This window comes from Chaetura pelagica, unplaced genomic scaffold, assembly GCF_000747805.2.
Source record: "Chaetura pelagica isolate M959 unplaced genomic scaffold, ChaPel_1.0 scaffold177, whole genome shotgun sequence".
Lineage (NCBI taxonomy): Eukaryota > Metazoa > Chordata > Aves > Apodiformes > Apodidae > Chaetura > Chaetura pelagica.
This window is the reverse complement of record NW_009953803.1, coordinates 1,344,425-1,364,853: the sequence shown is the minus strand read 5'-3', so window position 1 is coordinate 1,364,853 and position 20,429 is coordinate 1,344,425. Positions and strand designations below refer to the sequence as shown.

Below are 20,429 nucleotides of genomic sequence, written 5' to 3'. Positions count from 1 at the left end.
GTCCCACCCCCAGCCCCCCCAGAGCTGCAGTCCCAGCCCCCCAGAGCTCCAGTCCCACCCTCAGCCCCCCCAGAGCTCCAGTCCCACCCTCAGCTGCTCCAGCAGTGCAGCCCCCCCAGGAAAGAGGCTCCGGTCACCTCAGCTGTGCCCAATAGACCAAGTTGGGCTGCAAGTGGTGGAAGGGGCTGTTCCCAATGAAGAGGTGTCCATGGGCTCATCACTAGCAAGGGGTGTGACCCTCAGATTAGAACCCGCAGGTTACAATAAACTCCTGTAGTCACCTGTGGTTTAGGAGCTGCCGTAGCACACAGGGATGCTGTCCTGCTGCCAAACAAGTGCAAGGCTGAAGCATTTATCAAAACTACATCACTGTAGGAACTGAAGACACTTATTTTTAGCAGACAACTCATTCCCCGCCAGGGCTGCACTCAGTTCACATCACTTCACCGCGCCCGGAGCTCGGGGTGTTCAGCACCATCCCTGGCTCTGGGAGCACTGACTTCCCGAGGAGCTGGGAGGGGAACTGAAGAGCTCAGGTCCAGCCTCCCCTCCCAGCCCAGCCTCGCTGAGATGCAGAATGTTACTGTCCTGTGCACAGCAGAGATAAATGTGACCTCACTACAGACACGGGTACCTGCACTGCTCCCAAGCACCCTGTTCTCCCAGCAGAACCTGCAACTCCTCCTCCTGCAAACCTGCTGGAATTTCACACTGCAACCTGAACTTGGGAAACTGCAATTAGCCAAGTGGAGACATATGCAAGGAGACAGCACAATAATTAGTGGAAAGCAAACTGGATACTGCAGAGCTTAATGTATCTAACACATAATTGGTAAATAAGTGAGTATATTTGTTTGTTGACTCTGGGGTCACCCACTGAACAAAGCTCCAGTGACTCTCAGTGGAAGAGGCTTCTGCTGCTTAAGCCAATTATTTTCTCACCAGAGATCAGAGCATCAATAAAAATGAACGAATGAGCCATTTTTTGACCAGCTGAAATACTGGTTGTGAGGGATTTTGATCCTGTTCCTTATTGCAATGAACGTGAGCAGAGACCACCCATGTCCCAGTGCTGCCAGTTCCGGGCAGGTCTGAGGGGCTGGTGTCCCCACCCACCTCCTGGGGACCAGGCTGTCACCCAGGGATGGGCCACACGGCTCCCTAGGGGCACTAAATGCACCAGGGATATCGAGAGGCCTTTCTGTGTTCTGTTAGAGACCTGCTAATCCATGTCCCATTTCCAGGTGTCCTGCCTCGGCAGCCAGTGGTGCCCAGTCATGAGCTGGTGAGGAGAAAACGGTGATGAGGTTTTGTATTGTCCTGTATCTAAACAGCAGTTCCAAGCCCAGGGAAACCTTCCTGGTGGTAGAAGCTAGCTCTGTATTTCTGGTGAATTTGGGAGGGTCAAGAAAATACAGGTGTAATTTGGGACGTTGCTGTCAGCGTGTGCAATTCACACCAACTGACACTTCTGCTTGAAGGCTGAAAATAATGGAAATGTCTCACTGAAATCATGTAAATAATGGTGGTGGGTGGGCACAGCAATCCGGGTCCCTCAGGCACCAAGAAGTTTATGCACTTCTGCTCAGGACCTCGTGATGAGTATGTGCCATCTCCAAGAGCCCATCAGAGGGGTTCAGCCTCCTTCAGGGCCATCTGGGACGTGTCCCCGGCCTGCAGCAGGGAACTGCTTTAGGTGAGCTTATATCTGGGTGGATGTGTTCAGAACAGCTCAGTTAAAATGTGATTCCTGTACATCCAAACAGCTTTTGGCAACCTGTGTCTTGATGAGTTTCTCAGAGCTGAGCTGTCTGTCCCAAGTGCCCGTGTCACTGCAGGCAGGAGGTGATGGAGCACATGGTGAGCTCCGGCACACAGCACCCCTCCGCTGTGCTTGCAAACAGGAGCAAAAGAAAATGCTTGGAACTGAAAACGCAGGGTCTGCTGAGGTCCCTGGGCCCCAGCCTGCCTCCCCAGCTCTGGGAGGGACAGCAAGGGACAGCCCTGCCTGGGGAAGGGGATGGGAGTGGGACGGCAGGGCGGGGGTCAGGGGAGGACACGGTGGGAACAGCCTTTCCTGCAAGGCTCAGGAAACACCCTTCACTTGGGTCAGGCAAGTTGATGCATTTGGGCTTATGCCCTGCAGTCAGAAAATTGATAACCAGCTCTAGCCAGGAACACTGCTTACATGAGTAGGAAGAAACACAAACAATCAAGTATCTAATAGCCTTATGCAAAGCTGCTCTAAAGGAAATATGATTTTCCCTAACGAAACATCCTTTAAGGTTTAACTTAATCTGTTCTCTTCAGTTACTTCTTCCCTTGGGAATAAGCACATTAAAGGACTGACGATCAGTACAAGCAAGAAAAGGCATTACAATGCCATTATCAACACAAACCAATTTAAAATGCTTCCAATATTTAGAGAAGAGCTGCAGCACGATTGCAAACAAAACCTCTGATCACTTTTTCAAACAATGTTTAATGTCCTATAGCCATGGCTCTGTAAAAGCTGCATCTGCAAACAAAAAACACTGTGTGTCACTGAAGTTGTCACTGCAGCTGAGCAAACACATCCTGGCCAGTATTTTACTTATCAAATTTCACTTTTTTCTTTATGGAATATGTTCAAAACCAGGTCACAGAACTTGCAAATGTCTTCATCACTGATATTTAGTTCTGGGTTTCCCTGTGCAGTGGGGAAACCTGGCAGGGCCTGGTGCAGGAAATTCAGGCACAGTTACTTTTTTCTCTCCCCCGAAGCAATGGTTTATGTCACAAAGCAGCACGTGGACCCTTGGAACGTGCTGTTTGAACTCGGGACTGGTGTGAGGGTTGGGTAACGTCAGCAGACGCACTGAAGCGGATTCCAGGCCCTGGTTTGGTTTGAAGCCCCAGGGATGTGGGCAGAGTGGAGCGTGGGACGGTCCGTGTGGGATGCTGATCCTGCAGGCAGGGCTGGCAGGGACGGGCAGGAGCTGGGACAGGTGCTGAGGGGACGTGGGACACGGTTGGCAAGGAGGAAGCATCCCCGTGCCAGGCTGTGCCAGCAGACAGCTTGGTGACAGCTTGGAAACAGCTTCACCTGTCTGGGTAAGAGCGGGTGGCAGCAAAGCCCACGGCAGAGCGGCCACCGACGCGCAGTCCCACAGGGACGTGCCACTGGGGGATGGTCCCCAGGGCTCCCCCCAGGGAAAAGGGACACTGTAAAGCCAGGAGCTGCTCCCTGCAGCTGGGACCCAGCCACCAGTGGGCAGACCCCAGGGCTGGGGAGATGGGCTCCTCACTGCTGTGCATCCCGGGGGAGCCCTCTTCCTATCCCACGGACCAGGGGGGCTGTGGTTTTGAAGGCAATATTTCAAACATAGCATAAAGCGCAAGAAGTTAATATTTCAGAGCTCTGTGATCCCCTCGTTCAGCAGCAGCACCACAAACTGCCCCAGCTCTGTGCCTGGAGGAGCTGGGGGCTGGCAGGAGCAGGGCAGGCGCCTCGGGCTGCCTCCCGCGCCCTCCTCTGCAGGTACCCAGGGAAAAACCACCTTGGCCAAAGCCAGGAGGCAGCTGGGGGCTGCCGTGGAGCCAGGTGCTCTCCTGTACAGTCGTGAAATGTTTTGCCCCTGACACATTCATTACTGCCCCCCTCCCCTTCACCTTATTCCCGTTGGGATTTGGGCACAGGGAGGCGCAGGGCAGAGGCCGGGGGTGCTGCGCTCCTGGGAAACCCACCTGATCCAGCAGGGCCTGCATGGCCTCTGCCATCTCATCCAGGATAATTATGGAACATGCTAATTATCAGAAATAGGTGGGAGGGCAGGTTTTTTGCACTGCAGGGGATCCCAAAAGCCTTTTCTGCGTCAGCAGGGCCACCCCAGCAGGAGGGGACGTGCCCGGCAGGGACGAGGCGGCCTGCAGCCTGTGGGATGTGCTCCAGAAGCACTCGGGTCTGCTGGGGTGCCCCCAGCCCAACCCCGAGCTGTACTGGGGGTACAGGGTCCCTGGGTGCCGTGTCCCTGCAGCAGGAAAGCGGCTCCCAGCCCTGCTGAGCGGGAAGGACAGGAACAGTGTCTCCTCAAACACCGTGGGCTTGGAGGAGCACAGGGAGATGTGCCCATTTGCGTGCGGGAGGAATGAGTAACGGCAGCAGGCACGAGGGAGGCAGGGATGAACCCGAGCCTACCCACACCTGCCACTGCTGGGTTTGCCCTCGTGCCACGTGTTTGCATCGTCTTTTGTGGAAACCTTCCCTGCAACCAACGCTGCCAGGATGAACATGTGAGATGTGCCAAGGACAGGGAACAGACTAAGATTTATTTTTGCTGGTCCAGTCACTTGATCACAGTCAGACCTCAGAAACCTGTTCCCTTGTTAGGAGTAAGCTGGATAGACATTAACTCAATGATTTAACCCCTGGGAAAGGCTGTTTTCCCCAATCTAAAGATCTCAAATACCTCCAGCTTGTTTCAAGTGCAGGAGGCACTGGGACTCACCTGCTTTCTGGACTGGGCTCTAAATTAAACATCAGCACCACAGGCTGGCACAAGCTTCCCTGTGCCCAGCAGCACACAGCAAACACCCTGCAGAGAGGGACGAGCAGGGAGGCACCTCAAGCCTCACCACTCCAAGAAGATGCTGCCAGCTGCAGCCCCAGCAGGCAGGAGCCAAAGCAGAAACAAGGCTGGCACCCAAGAGACCTGCCTGGACCTTCCCCTGAGGATGTCACAGGGGCAGAAGAAACAGTATGGAAAATGTAGCAGGTGCTTTCTGCAGAGCACCACAATCTGTGCATGCAAATTAGTAGCATGTATTAGGGGCAAAATATTCAGGTGGGCACTAATAATTTGTAGCAGTAGATTTTAGGGTTTTTTTCTGTAAAAGATTAAATAAGTGAATCAATTATGATGAAATTATAACCCTGCATTTCACAACGGGATGAGACAGTGAGTGTCAGATCCTTCGTGGTGTAAAAGTGGAGTCAAGCCAAATTTATTCCAGTGCAACCTAGCTGGTTTCCCTGGGGGGAAACAGTAAACATAGAGAGAAAGGAGAAAGAAATAGACAAAAATGGTGCTGTTTTCAACCTCAAGTTACAAGGGCAAGAGATTCTGAGAAGACTTGCCCAGGTGCAGAGACACACGTGAACACACACCCTGACAGCAGGAACGAGGGAGGCAGGGATGAACCCGAGCCTACCCACACCTGCCACTGCTGGGTTTGCCCTCGTGCCACGTGTTTGCATCGTCTTTTGTGGAAACCTTCCCTGCAACCAACGCTGCCAGGATGAACATGTGAGATGTGCCAAGGACAGGGAACAGACTAAGATTTATTTTTGCTGGTCCAGTCACTTGATCACAGTCAGACCTCAGAAACCTGTTCCCTTGTTAGGAGTAAGCTGGATAGACATTAACTCAATGATTTAACCCCTGGGAAAGGCTGTTTTCCCCAATCTAAAGATCTCAAATACCTCCAGCTTGTTTCAAGTGCAGGAGGCACTGGGACTCACCTGCTTTCTGGACTGGGCTCTAAATTAAACATCAGCACCACAGGCTGGCACAAGCTTCCCTGTGCCCAGCAGCACACAGCAAACACCCTGCAGAGAGGGACGAGCAGGGAGGCACCTCAAGCCTCACCACTCCAAGAAGATGCTGCCAGCTGCAGCCCCAGCAGGCAGGAGCCAAAGCAGAAACAAGGCTGGCACCCAAGAGACCTGCCTGGACCTTCCCCTGAGGATGTCACAGGGGCAGAAGAAACAGTATGGAAAATGTAGCAGGTGCTTTCTGCAGAGCACCACAATCTGTGCATGCAAATTAGTACCATGTATTAGGGGCAAAATATTCAGGTGGGCACTAATAATTTGTAGCAGTAGATTTTAGGGTTTTTTTCTGTAAAAGATTAAATAAGTGAATCAATTATGATGAAATTATAACCCTGCATTTCACAACGGGATGAGACAGTGAGTGTCAGATCCTTCGTGGTGTAAAAGTGGAGTCAAGCCAAATTTATTCCAGTGCAACCTAGCTGGTTTCCCTGGGGGGAAACAGTAAACATAGAGAGAAAGGAGAAAGAAATAGACAAAAATGGTGCTGTTTTCAACCTCAAGTTACAAGGGCAAGAGATTCTGAGAAGACTTGCCCAGGTGCAGAGACACACGTGAACACACACCCTGACAGGGGAAGGGAAACTGTCAAGTCGAGCAATAACAACAAGAGTCAAAAAAGTAATTTGTTTCTAATCTGTTCGAAATAAAAATAACCGGGGTACAAGTTCACTCCGTGGACCATCTGCATCTCATAAGCATAAGTTAAAATCCTGACACCATCTGTTCCCTGCTGCACCGCCGTGCCAAGCCCGCGCTGCAGGAGAGGCCGCAGCCCCCGCAGCTCCCTGGGTGCTGGGGGAGCTGAACAACCCCACACCCTCCTGCCCAGGGGTCCAGGCCCTCAGGGGCCCTCCAGGAACAGCTCTCACAGCAAATGGCAATTTGTGTTGGACAAACGGAGACTGAAAAATAAACAGAGAAGAATTCTCCGGGTTCTCGCGGGATAAATGTTGTTCCCAGCACCAGCAGCACGTTCTGCAGCCTGCAGAGCTGGCAGCCCCAGCCAGGCCCTTCCAGAAGGCAGATCCATCAGTGCTGGGATGAGGTTCAGGTCCCCTGGCACCACCCCAAAGCTCTTTGTTGAGCCACGGGGGTGGCTGTGCCTGTCTGGTCCTTCTGCACCCCTGCCAGGCACCAGCCACGTCACCTCAAGGGATTTTGCTGGTCTCTGTGATGGACCAAAGAAGAGCCACTGAGATCCCAGCCAGACCCAGAGAGGTTGGATTGTGAATTCAGGGATGAGTTTGAATTCAATGGCAAAAAAAATAATAATTCTTGTGAAGTGTCTAAAAAACCCTACCCTGTTAAATTAGCCTAGCAAGACTTATACCATCTTTTAACTAATTATTACTAGCGAGGCAGTTGAAAGCCTTGGCATGATTTTTATTGGTCCTAGTGGGAAAAAAATCCATTTTAAAATGGAAATTAATGTAATATCTGCCCGGCCTTCTTCAGTGATTTGTTTTTGCTTAGCAATATTGTAGAGTTGCAAACCATACATCATGTCCTGTGCTTCTTAGGATCAATTTCTTCATGAAAGAAAACCAGAAATGTGTTCCCTTACCACTGCAGGGTATAAAGTGAATGAAGCTGAGGGAGGGGAGGAAGGCAAAACTCTCTCCAGAGAGTAAATCTGACAGATGTAGCACATATCCATTTTTTCCTGATCAATGGAACTATGTGGGCATGTTCACAAAATTTAATTAAGTTCTGTTCCCCAAGAAATCTATGTGCAATGTTTCCCTGAAATAATTTATCTACTACAGGGGCTGCTCCTGCAGAGACACTTCCCTGACCCCCAGGGCTCCTGGACTGTGGATGCACAAACTCAGACCTTGGTGCCACCACAGCCAACCCACTACCTGCCCACGGAACAGGACGTGGCTGCTGCTCCACCACCTGCCAGCCCAGCTGGGAGCACGTGGGTGCTGCTGGTAAGAGTGGCAAAGGGACCCTGTTTTCCAGTCCTTTGAGTTTCAGCATAGGAAAGCTTATGCTGATCTCTTAAACCCAGAAAATACTTATAAAGTAAATACTGGCATTTCCTAGGTACAAGTCAAGTATTTTGAAGATTTAGAAGTAGAAGCAAGTCAGAGCAGGCTGGATTTCTCCTCATTAATGGCCTCCCATTGATCTGCTAAGTCTCCATGGGATGCAAACTGCCTGGGCTGCCCAATCCCATACCTGGGACACCCTGGTTTATCTTTGGGAGGCAGGTTAATTTGTATGCACTGCCCATCCTGCAGGCAAAAAAAAATTTCAAACCAACTAACAGATATAAACCAGGAAAAAAATACTTGTGACATCCATTTCTATTTTAAGTCCAAATAATGTGACAATACTGTCCTTCTGGGAGGGAGGTTATTGTATTTCTCTATTTCCATCGTGAAGGACATCAAAACCAGTGCACAGGGCAAATACTATTGCTACTAAAAGTTAATCTTTACCATAACATCAGAAAACATTAATTTGACTTCTGAAATCAGAAGCATCCTTGCCCGGGTTGGCAGAGGTGAACTGGCCTTAGGAAAAAGCCCCCCTGGGGTCTGCAGCAGAGGAGCTGGTGAGTCCACAGGAGGGACCTGAACTCTCCCCAGCAATGCAGATGTCACCAAGTTGTGGAAACTCTTCCCTCAAACCAAACTTAAACCAACTTCTCAATTGCTCTGCAAGAAACAGTGTCTTTTGGCTTCTGCCTTCACCTACAGGACTCTTAAAGCAACAGGTTCTTTAATCAAATCTGTACCAGTGAAAGCATTTTTATCAGCATCCTTGTTTAAATATTCTTTGTCTACCTGAAGTAAGGCAGCCCAGCTTTCTGTCTGCAGGCTCTGAGTTGAAGGAAGGGAATGATTTATTCCTCATGTAATATAAGTGCATTGACTGGGGAGAAAAGAGGGTTTGTTCTCCTGAATGCTCACAAATGAGTGAAATCCAGAATACCCAGAAACTGCTCTCCCCCAGGTAAGAAATGCAGGCTTTTGCATCTTGGTAATTGTGGCTTCACTGGGGAAAGTAAAGACACCCTTGGGCTGTACGTGGTTTAGGTGAAGCAACATCCAAGAGAATGAAGGAATCCAGTCAAGCCATGGGTACAAAACCTCTCTAACCTCAACTTGGGTGGTTCAAAAGGTGATGGCAGGATTGAGAGAAAGTCTCTCTACCCACATGGGGCAGGAGTGAGAGAGGTGAATCAGGCAGAAGAAAGCAGGTTGCAGCATGGCAGGGTCAGACCAATGAGACAAAAGGAACCCAACTTTCAAGAAATTGCCAGCAACATATTTCCAACAGTGACCTCCTCAGAAAGCCCAGCTGCACTGACACCAGGCACCTTGCACACATCATGTGCCAAGCAGGGAGATCTGCTCCATAGCAAACCTCTCCAATCAGCCACTCCCCCAGGGAGCACTCACAAGCCAGAGCAGGATGATGTGCTGCAGGAAGGGCTCAGGCAGGTCTGCCCCTGGGGCAGCTCTGCAGCTCAGCTGGGCTCAGCAGGGCTTTCATCATCCACCTCAGCTCTTTGTATTTACTCCTCTGCCTATAAACACAACACACAGCTACCAACATCAGCAATAAAGAGAACATTATAATAAATAGTATTATTTATGCATAAAATAAATATTACTGCTAAGCACTCTTGGGCCATGAATTCAGAAGCAGGGTTCCCCCCTCAGTCCCCAAGGAGCAGGGCTGATTCCTTGCCCCCCACAATGATGCTGCAACACCAAACCAAAGGAACAGCACCTGCAGGACCAGCTCCCTCAGCTGGCTCTGCTGACCACCTACAAACCAAGAGTGCAGACCAAAGAAAACCAAAGCCAACATACTTCTAAAGTAACCAGCAACCCACTAAGCTCCTCCTTGCTGATTTTTGCATGTTATCAGCCCGGGGGGTTAGATCTGCAGTGAAGGTTCTCCACTGCCCAGCAGCCCCAGCCCCCTGCCCTGCTGCCCAAGGCTGCCAGGGAAAGCTGCTCCAGCTGCCCATGGAAGCATCCATTAGTGATACAGGTGATATACTCAGTTTCACTGGTGATGACCAATCACATTTCCTATGAGCACACAAACAGTACATTGGCAACAAGTCGTTTTCACTCCCCACTGTCAGGATTAGTCTCTGTGATCCCTCTGGTCCTTTGTGGAACAAAATGTTGGGCTTGCCCACAGTACCAGTGAAAACTCTGAGCTGAGAAGAAATCAGTAAAATTCCCTTTGTAGGAGCCCAAATAAACATGTTTTGGAGCTCTCTGATGGCATGCTTTTTGCTCACTCAAGCTTTGCTCTGAGTTTTTGGCTTTGAGAATATTTAAAGTGCAAAATTCAGTCAAAATCAGCATGTTCCACTGGGTTATATTTCAGCCTGATTTAATTCTGGTGTAAAAATACACTCTGATTCAGTTTGATGGAAATTCAATCTGAAGTCTTGAAATGAGTCTCCTCCAAAAAATGCAGAGAAATACTTTTTTTGTTTAAATTTGGCTTTCAGGCCCTGCCAGAGACTAATGCCCAAAAAGCAGCCCTGGGTCTCCATTCCCAATCCCAGCCCCAGCCTGCAGAGAGGATGGGGCTGTTCCCCAGACTGCTGCTCCCCCAAACACAATTCTGTCCTTCTAGAAGCACACACCAAAACTTGGGTTTGTTTTCCTGTTTGAAATTGAAGGTTTGGGACTGTTGTATCTTTTCCCAACAGACTCCAGAGCCCAATGCCTGGACACAGGCACTCCAGCACAGCTGGAGAGATTTTCCCTTACAGACTTGGAGGAGTTTGTTTCCCAGGTTTGGGATGGATGGCCAGCCAGGACAGCCAGGGCTCTCCTCACTATATTTTCAGTAGACGAATTTTTTAGCTGCCTGAGCAGGTAATCAATGAACTCCTATAAATCACTAATCACTTTGTTAGTAGATTCAGACACGGCACTGGAAAATTGTTCCCACTGGTGATTTATGAACCAGCCTCCTCAGTTGCTCCAGCAGCAGAGGCTCCCAGCAGCACAGGGCTCAGGGGGGAGAGGCATTTCACACGGCTGAGGGTCCAGAGAATCACACTCTAGTCAAGCAGTTTCTATTTATGGGTATTTCAGCAAAGCTTCTACCCAGCTCCTGACATGTAAAAAGTATCCTCACAATTCATGCTTTCCTTAAAACATTATTAGAACACTAATTTAACAAGATAATTTGGGGAAAAAGGAATAATAAAAAGGAACCCAGCCTGCCTGGCACTGATGCCCAGCAAACTGCTGCTCATTCTCCATTTTGTCTCCCCAGATCCTCCTAGCAGAGATAAAACCAAGGAGCCTGCAGTCCAAAAGAGAAGTCCAGAGCTCCCAGCAGGGCCTCAGCAAGGACCACCAGCACAGAAAGCCCAGCAGCCTCCTGCCCTGCACAGTGGAGGGAGATGTCACCTCCTGACTGAGCTTCCCCAGGGCATGTTGCCCACCAGACCCGTGGACTTGAGGCACTGCAGGTGTGCAGCACTTCCCAAACCATCCCAATAACACCCTCCCTTGCATCAGGCTTGAGGCTGAGCTCCACTCCTGAAGCACTTGGGCCAACATGAGGAGCCCAAAGAATGCAGCAGTGTTTTATGGGATTCCAGCATGAGCTGGAGCACAGCTTTTGAGGGGAGCAGGGGGAAATCCCTGGAGCAGGGCTCTGTGGACTGGCCAGCACATCCACCACTGCACCTTAGTGACAATTCAAGCAATTCTGCCAAGTCTCAATCACTTCAGCCTGTCTTCTTCTTTTACAAAAAAAAAACACCTGTTTTGAGCAAGCTTCAAAAACAGTTATTCCTGCTCCTTGCAAAGAGGTAACTTAGATTTTGCCTCTTCTCTCCATATTTCCTGCATGTTAGCCTTGAACTTGAAAAGCTGAAAAAAGGGCGAAGGAACTGAGAAAATGTTGTGGTTACAAATCTAAACAAATCCAGGATGGCTGGAGGAAAAAACCTCAACCTGCTGCAGGGAAGTGTTTGTCTGTGTGTGCAATATGTTGCTGATACTCACTGGGTGGCAAATAGCTGTGCTGTGTTTTCTTATTTACTCTCCTTTGCTCTTTCTGATTTTGTTTTCAGAAGAACCTCAACCAGGTTCCAGCAGATGTTGGCTCAGGCCCATCCCAGGCTGGGTCAAGCTGCAGGGAAGGGGCTGCTGGGATCCATTCCATGCCACCCTGCAGAGCAGCCCAGGACCCTGGACCACTTCCCCCTGGGGCTCTGCCATCCCAGGGCAGCAGGCAGAGCATCCCCTGCTCCCACACCTCCAGGACACCAGTGGGGAGTGTCCCACTGGCACACACCTACTTTTATTACAGCAAAACCCTCCTCTGATCATTCAGCTGATGTGGTGCTGTGGGGCCTCGTGCTCGTTCTTCCTGGAAAACATCCAGCTGGAGACTGCAGTTTAAAACATTGATTTTTCCCCCCTCATTTTTTCCCTAAGTGCCCTCCGTGGTTAATCCCTGAGTCACTACAGGCTCTTTCTGGATCACAGATCACTGCTCAGGTGGGGCTCTGCATCCAGCCCGTGCCTGTTGATCCCACAGCAGCAGCACTGGTGGGTAGGAGCTGTGGGGACATGGAGCCACCTGTGTCCCTGGCCAGGCCCTGCACCACAGCCCCCTGCACCAGTATTTCCATTGCCCCCACCCCAGTACCAGCACTGCCCAAAGCAAACACAGCCCTCCTGCCAGCTGGGACAGAGAGAGAAGGCAAAACCCACCCCACCACCTCTGGCAGGAACCTCCTCCCATCCAGAGGCCTCCAGGGCACAGGGGAGGTGTCTTCTCTGTGGGGATCTGTCCAGCTGCTCTGTGGGGGCTGTGACAGGAGCAGGATTTTCATCACCAAGTGGTGTTTTGGAGCAGCAAGGTAATGATCTGTGCACTCGTGCTGAACATCAATCTGAAACATTCAAACTAATGAAGATCCCATCCAAGGGGCTACGAAAGACCCAGCCAAGCTGTGAGCACCAGGCAGAAGTCAGTGCCCAACAGCCACCCTTGCCAGTTCCTGATCATCACTGTCCCTACATTGTTGGAATAACTCAGAGTCCTCTATCCAACCAACTTTTTTTCTACCAATTTTTACTTATCCATTAAGCTGGAGACTTTTATACTGATCTAACAATCAAATTTGACACTATTGGTTTCTGATAGGTAATAGTGTTTTTCCTCTATGGAATAACTCCTATCAAACCAACAAACTCTACAGGCTTTTCAGTCTGCAATGCCAAACAAGGAAAAAATGAACCATAACTCAAGTCTGACCAAAAAAGCCAGAAGCAAGGTCCTTCTGCCATGACTACACCATGGATGCTGCCATGAAGCAGGCTTGGCTGGTCACAGTCCCTCTCCATGCAGATCATTGTCCTCCTGACTGAGAGTTGTGCTTGGCAAGAGGGACCAGATTCACTGATGGTGACAAAAATTACCTGGACACAGAAACATCTCCTCTCAACAGGAAAGGAAGCTCACAATATTCAATGGATTAGACTTTATTTTGTTATCTTTTGGGTCATTTTGATCTTCAGAGATTTTAAACCAGATAGAACCAACTACTAGAACACATGTGAGTGTCATTTTAAAGAGAGGGGAGAACAGGTGATATTCCTCTTCCCCATCTAACCCACCTGACAGTGGAGCTGGGGGTGTCACTGTGCAAGCCTGTTGAGTCGTGTGAATCAAATTTTTACCACAGGATTGATTTCTGAGTCAGTGACAGGTGCACCACGATGGGATCTTTTAGCTCTGCTCACACATACCAAGTGACAGGTCGCAGCTGGCTGCATGAATCCCAAGTGCATCATCTTGTATAAAGGACACCAGGATCATCCCAGAGACACGTGTCCAATGACTGGCCTTTGGAGCACATTCACAGAGGGTTTCACTGGGATTTCTCGTCCACCTGCACAGCCCACCCCAGGGGAATCATCTGTTTAACCCAGGATAACCTGAAACCTTCACAAACTTCTCTGCACACCAGCCTCCCACCAGCAAGGGAAAAGCACACCCAGCAAGCACCTTCTCCAAAGAGAAAGGTGAGGAGGCCACAATTCACAGCTGTCCCTGGAGTGAGAGCAGCCAGCACACGTCCAGGAGGCAGAGCCTTGTTAATGAAAGCCTGACTTTCAGAGGTACAGTGCCAGGAACATCCACAGTTTCCTTGGAGCACCTGCAGGTGCTTGAGCTGCCCCACATGTGCAGAGAGGAAGGGGCCAGCACAAGGCAAGGCTTGAGCAAATCGGAGCATTGTCCTGATTCTCTTGTGCCTTGAAACAGAGCCCTAGGAAGGGCAAGGACAGTTGTCTGTCTAGAGCCCCATATTCTTTTCTGCTGCTAAACCTGAAGGACCATTTGCCCACCCCTCTCTGCCTGCTCCTTGTGGGACAACATTGGGGTCAAACTGAAGGCTTGATGAATCTAACAAACCCTCCCTCACTGTGTCTCCATGCAGTTCTCAGTACCCTCATCTTTCCCCTAGCTCTTTCTCTCCAGATCATGTGTGATATTTCTCTCCTTTTCCTCCATCTGTTCCTCTATATTTGTTCCTCCTTGCCTAGCAGCTCTCCTCTCCCCCAGCTTTGTTGCTCCAGGTGAGCAGAGGACAAGCAGCTCTTTGTGGTGCCAGCCCTGCTCCTTGGCAGCACTAACCACAGCTCTGTGGGAGCCACAGGGGGGAAAGCAGGGGTGATAAATCGGGGTCAAGGTGCTCTGAGAGCCCTGACAAGCAGAGACAAGGGATGTGACATCGCGGGGCTTGGGCAATAGTGATCTGCACTCAGGGTCTGCCAAGGAGTTTCTCCCCTCCCCATCCCCCTGCCACGTCCCCCTGCTCCCCACTGCTCAGCAGACACAGCCACACGATTTCTCTTCCTCCTGCACAGCCCACCCCAGGGGAATCATCTGTTTAACCCAGGATAACCTGAAACCTTCACAAACTTCTCTGCACACCAGCCTCCCACCAGCAAGGGAAAAGCACACCCAGCAAGCACCTTCTCCAAAGAGAAAGGTGAGGAGGCCACAATTCACAGCTGTCCCTGGAGTGAGAGCAGCCAGCACACCTTCAGGAGGCAGAGCCTTGTTAATGAAAGCCTGACTTTCAGAGGTACAGTGCCAGGAACATCCACAGTTTCCTTGGAGCACCTGCAGGTGCTTGAGCTGCCCCACGTGTGCAGAGAGGAAGGGGCCAGCACAAGGCAAGGCTTGAGCAAATCGGAGCATTGTCCTGATTCTCTTGTGCCTTGAAACAGAGCCCTAGGAAGGGCAAGGACAGTTGTCTGTCTAGAGCCCCATATTCTTTTCTGCTGCTAAACCTGAAGGACCATTTGCCCACCCCTCTCTGCCTGCTCCTTGTGGGACAACATTGGGGTCAAACTGAAGGCTTGATGAATCTAACAAACCCTCCCTCACTGTGTCTCCATGCAGTTCTCAGTACCCTCATCTTTCCCCTAGCTCTTTCTCTCCAGATCATGTGTGATATTTCTCTCCTTTTCCTCCATCTGTTCCTCTATATTTGTTCCTCCTTGCCTAGCAGCTCTCCTCTCCCCCAGCTTTGTTGCTCCAGGTGAGCAGAGGACAAGCAGCTCTTTGTGGTGCCAGCCCTGCTCCTTGGCAGCACTAACCACAGCTCTGTGGGAGCCACAGGGGGGAAAGCAGGGGTGATAAATCGGGGTCAAGGTGCTCTGAGAGCCCTGACAAGCAGAGACAAGGGATGTGACATCGCGGGGCTTGGGCAATAGTGATCTGCACTCAGGGTCTGCCAAGGAGTTTCTCCCCTCCCCATCCCATTGCCACGTCCCCCTGCTCCCCACTGCTCAGCAGACACAGCCACACGACCTGCCGTGTTGCTGACCTGCTGCCTGAGGCTCCAGCCCTCTCTGCTTCCAACCTGTGATATTGTCCTTCCAGCAACCACAGCGTCCACCTGCCAGGGCAGAGCAGGCAGGAGGGGCTGCTTGGTAGGTTAAGAGGGGAGGTGAGGGCTGAGCTGCCAAGGCAGGAACGGGGCCAGGCTACAAAGGGCTGAGCCAGCCCATATGCTGCACCACCCCAGCCCCTGCCACAGCAACTCACAGATGTTCAAGTGCACATTTTTGATTCATCCCACTCTAAGTGTTGAAAACATTTAAAAATGAAGATCCAAGCACAGGCTATCACCCTTCCCAGAAACGAGAGAGTTTGAAGATGAGGTTTTACTTCCTGATCATCAAAACAACAGAAGGAGGGGGAAAACTCCACAAAACCAAGTCAGAAATCCAACCTTAGCCGGTATAAAACTTCTATAAACACCTTTGACATCAGAGAAGGAAAATGCACGAGCAGAACCTGACACCCTTAACTCCTAGCCCAGGGGTGAGCAGGAGCTGGGCTGTCAGTCCTGTCCCCCCATTCGGGCTCTCAGGACCCTCCCAGCCTGTCCCCAAACCCTGCTCTGCACTGGCCTGCTTGGGGCTGTGCTGGAGCCCGGCTGCTCTCCCAGGATTGCACTGTCATCCTGAGTGCTCTGCAGCCCATCCTGCCACCCACTCAGCACAGCTGCAGCTCTGCTGCGCCGGGCTCTGCCTGCCCTGCCTTTCGGGAACAGCTCCACAGGGACCCTGGACCTCCCATTAGCCTTAATAGCACCTACCTGGGGACAGGGGGAGAAAACCTCATGCAGTGTTGATGGTGCAGCGCTGGTAGCAGCACACACTGTGCCCATGTGAGCAGCTGCCCAGCTCCCACACCCCCAGCTCCCACACCCCCAGCTCCCACACCCCCAGCTTCCCCCCCCCGCCGGCCACCAGAGCTGCTTTCAAAAGGATTTGCACACGAAGAATGTTCTGTATCTTCATGCCAACCACAGGTTTACCTTCTGGGTAAGGAGGACAGAAAGTATCTGGTGTATCAAAAAGCTGTCCCTCCCTCTACTCTTCCTCCTTTGCAAACAATGGCCCTTTCCCCACCCGGAAGGGTCCCTCAGCTGTGGAGCAGCAGGAGCTACCAAACCACTTCTGTGCCTGCCCAACCATCTGCCTGAGACACCTCCCATGTTCAGGACCATTAACCTGATCACAACAGCTCTGAGTTAATGCTTACACAGGCACAGTTGGCAGCTTCTAATTACAGCCAGGCAGCTGCAGAGAAGTTGCAGTGTTCCACTGGAAAGCCAGATGTCAGTTTTACCAGTCCTCTAAGTTCCAAAGGGAATGTCCTCAGGAGCTTCGGAAAGGGGCGTCTGTGGCTCCAGGTGAGTTCTGTACAGGTGGTGCCTGCTCTCAGGTGAGCTGATGGCAGCCAGGCCCCGAGCACGTGGCCAGAGAAACTCAGCAGCCCAGCAGCAGCTCTGTCCCAGCAAGCACACAGCACCAGGGGCTGAGATTAAAGAGAGTGATTTGGCATCATGGTCCCTGCTTTAGCTTTTACTTAGGGAAGGGCCCTTTGAAAAATCCATCTTCAGACTGTACCCGTGTCAAAATCCACAAAGCTGATATGAGCCAAATGCAAAACCTGTTGAGCTGTATGAGAGTCTTTCCAGGAACTTTAACTGGATTGGGCCTTCCCTGCATTGGTGAGAAGTGATTTTGTGACACCCACTATAGACTTTCACTCTCCAAAAGCCTGTAAGGCACCTCTCAGCTCGGTACCTTATTCCTGCCAGGCTGGAGTGACATGGCAGCAAGGAGCAATCCTTGAAGGTAAAAATTCCAGTAATATCAAAACCAGGAGTCTGGTTGTTAACTCATGCAAAACCCACCTTCATCCTCTCTTCAATTAGCAAACCATCATGCCCAGAAAGAACTCACATTTTTTCCTGGTCTTAAATAAGAATGCAAATGAGATTTCTTTTAATGCATTCCTTTAACTATATTAATTCTCCTCCTGTAACTTGTACAGGACTCTATGATTTCGACCACAAGGAGCCTAATAACAAAAAATCAACCATATGGAATATAAGCAGATCCATGACCTTAGAACCATTTTGCTAAGAAATCCAGTGAGAAAACTAATTTTAAGTAAATCTATGCATGTCAAGAATACAGATGGCTCCTCAGGATGCTAACTTAAGCATCCTTACATAAGCAGATTAGAGCTGCCTGTTGAGCCCAGACACAAGAGTAGATGGTGCTGAAGGCAGCATCACACACCAACTATTCCCTTCCTGATCCATCTTCCACCTAAAACTTTTGTCAGCTCCCCATGTGCCCCAGCCTGCCAGCTGTGAGCACAGCACCCAGGGCAGAGCACTGCTCTTCCCCACAGCCCTTGGCCAGAGCAGCAGCTGCCTAAAGCCCATCCAGGACCAGGGAAATGTTCCCTGCTTCACCCTCTTGAAATGAAAATGGAGGAAAACCAGCCTCACGAACCTCTCAAATATATAAGCACAGTAGTTGTGGAAGGATTTGCTGTTGCAGAATTACAGAGTCAACATCACCCTCGTGTTACTGTTGGTAACAGTGCCTCTACCCGAATATCAACTTAAGAAGTGAATGAGCCTGCCGGAGCCATCAGCTGAAATTACCACATCAGGAGGGGATCTGCTGTGATTGCAGTAAGCAGGGCAGGTCCTTCCCATCGTGAGGATAGTTTGTTTTCCACAGCCGTGTTGCATAACAAGGCACAGGCACTTGGCTCCCGCACTCCGAGCCCTCATGTCACAGCACAGCGGTGCCGGGGGGGCTGTGGGAGCAGCCGGGGGGGGGGATTCTCTTTTCCCTTCCCTCTGTGCGTGTGTGTGTCAGGTTTGTTGACAGATGGCTTGGCTGCCTGTGCTCGACTGTTACCACGCAGCTATTACCCGTCACTGGAATCCCACCCGAAGATGCTCTGCCCCAGCCCCGCAGCGCGTTTGCCCCCCGCCCCCCCGGGGCAGCAGGGACCCCAGGGTGCTCCTGCAGCCCCTGCTGCCCCTGCCCAGCACCCTGCTCAGCCCTGTTTCACCTTTCCAGAGCTTCAACTGAAGCTCAGCAAAGCCTCGGTCCTCAGCAGGCACAAGGAAATTTGCCCTCCGTGCTTGGAGGGCTGGACAGTCAGTAGCAGAGAGAAGCTTAAAACAGGCAGTTGCATTTCCCTGGGAAATGTCTGGTACTTACGGTAGAAGACATATTCAGTGTAGCTGGACCAGACCTTGTCATCTGTGTACTGGTTGACAAAGGAAGCTGTCACCGAGGAGTTACAGGCCACCATGTGGAATCCACACTCAGACAACATGTCAAACGCCCTCTCCAGGTGCTTGAACTTGAGATAGAACCTGGAGGTGTACCTTTCTGGAGCCCTGTCTGGGTCTCTGCTTTCATTCAGACTTTCTCCAAAGACCTCTTTGACCAGAGCAATCCTTCCACAAACCAAAATCCTCGGGACCCTCCTGAACTTGGCATCTGCTTGGCTCTCCCTGCCAACGGTGCAGGAGCCGCGGTACCCGAGGGTGATGAAGCCCCACTTGCGGTCGGGCGGCAGCAGCGACGGGGGGGGGCAGATTCTCGTGTCGCTGCCCTGGGACACCTCCTCGTAGTCACTGTGGCAATAATCGTCGGGGCTTGGCTTGTTGTCATCAGGAGTCAGGAGTTTGACCAGGTCTGGGAGCTGGAAGTACTCAGCCTCCCTCCTGAGCCTCCCCTTCTCTGGGAAGTGGTCGGGTAGAACCACCTGCTTGTCCCTGAGATAGTCCAGAATGTAGCGGAAAAGGAAACCATCTCTGTCGATAAAGAACCTTCCCTTGGAGTCCTTGGCCAGGTCGTTGGCTGCGTCTCTCTTTGGGGTGAACATTTTCCAGAGCAGGGAGTGAGGGGTGCCAACCAAGGTGGAGTGGCGAGTGAAGTAAACCTGGCCACCCACGTTCAGCTCCACCACCTCTGGGAAGGAGGGCAGCCCAGTCCCCTGCTCCCGGGCAGGCAGGTAAGTCCTGCAGTTGCCACTTAGAGCCATTGTGCTCTGGAGCAGAAATCAGCAGCACGAAGCAGCAGGACAATCAGTCACATCCAAGTACAGAATCAGGCTCCCAGCGTTAGGGAGGAAGGGAGGGAAAGGGAAAAGGAGAAAAGCAAAATAGCCAAAAGGTTTGTTGAAAACAAAAATGGGAATTGTCCATGAGTGACAGTGTGGCAGAAGTGGCTTAAACCCCAAGCCAGGGAGGCAGGAGAACAATCACTTCCAGAAATGCAACCACATCAGCAGATCTTCCAACAAAGCCATCAAAATCAAGGTCAAGCCAAGCCCATGGTCATTCACAGGTCTGTCAGAAGGCAAAACAAAGTAAGGCACAAATTACTCTTTCAACCATCACAGAAGCTGCAACCAAGAAAGCAGATCCGTTTGGAAAGCCAGGCTGGAGCTCCTGCTAAACAGCTCTGTTCATTTATTTTGACAGTTCTAAGCTTCTCTTTCACAAGAACTGCTCAATGGGAGGACTAGATACGACTGCACCGTTTAGAGGAGAACACAAACTTCGTCTTTAAAGAAACACCTAATGCAGACATGCAGATGAGGGCAGAAGGTCTTACCTTGGCTGCAGTGACTGCACAGCTGCTGCGGAGGGAAAGCAGGAGGCCGGGGCGCTGGGAGCACAGCCAGGCACCCGGAGCCCGGGCCCGCGAGGGGCAGCGCAGGCAGAGCCGCCCTGAGCTCCATCCGCGGGGACCTCAGCGGCTGCACCGACCCACGGGAAAGTTCAGCGAGGCGGGCGGTGAGAAAACCCGACACGCGCAGCACGATGGGGGCGGGGAAACACAGAAATCCATCCCAACCGAACAGCCCCGAAGGAACCGGGCGGGCAGCGCGGGGCAGGGGCGCGGGGCAGCCCCCCCCAACCCCCCGCCTCGGATGACTTGCAGAAACCCCGCACGGAGCTGCGGGG

The 20,429-nt window shown here is 51.3% G+C and overlaps 1 protein-coding gene across 1 annotated transcript in view; it reads right to left on the bottom strand.

Moving 5' to 3' along the window:
• KCTD16 (potassium channel tetramerization domain containing 16) overlaps window positions 1-19,501 on the bottom strand; it is a 56,758-nt gene extending 37,257 nt beyond the window's left edge. Inside the window, exon 1 of the mRNA XM_010001233.1 lies at window positions 18,670-19,501. Within this exon, the coding sequence (XP_009999535.1) occupies window positions 18,670-19,501 (832 nt within the window). The remainder of the gene's footprint in view (window positions 1-18,669) is intronic.
• Between the last annotated feature and the right edge of the window lie 928 nt (window positions 19,502-20,429).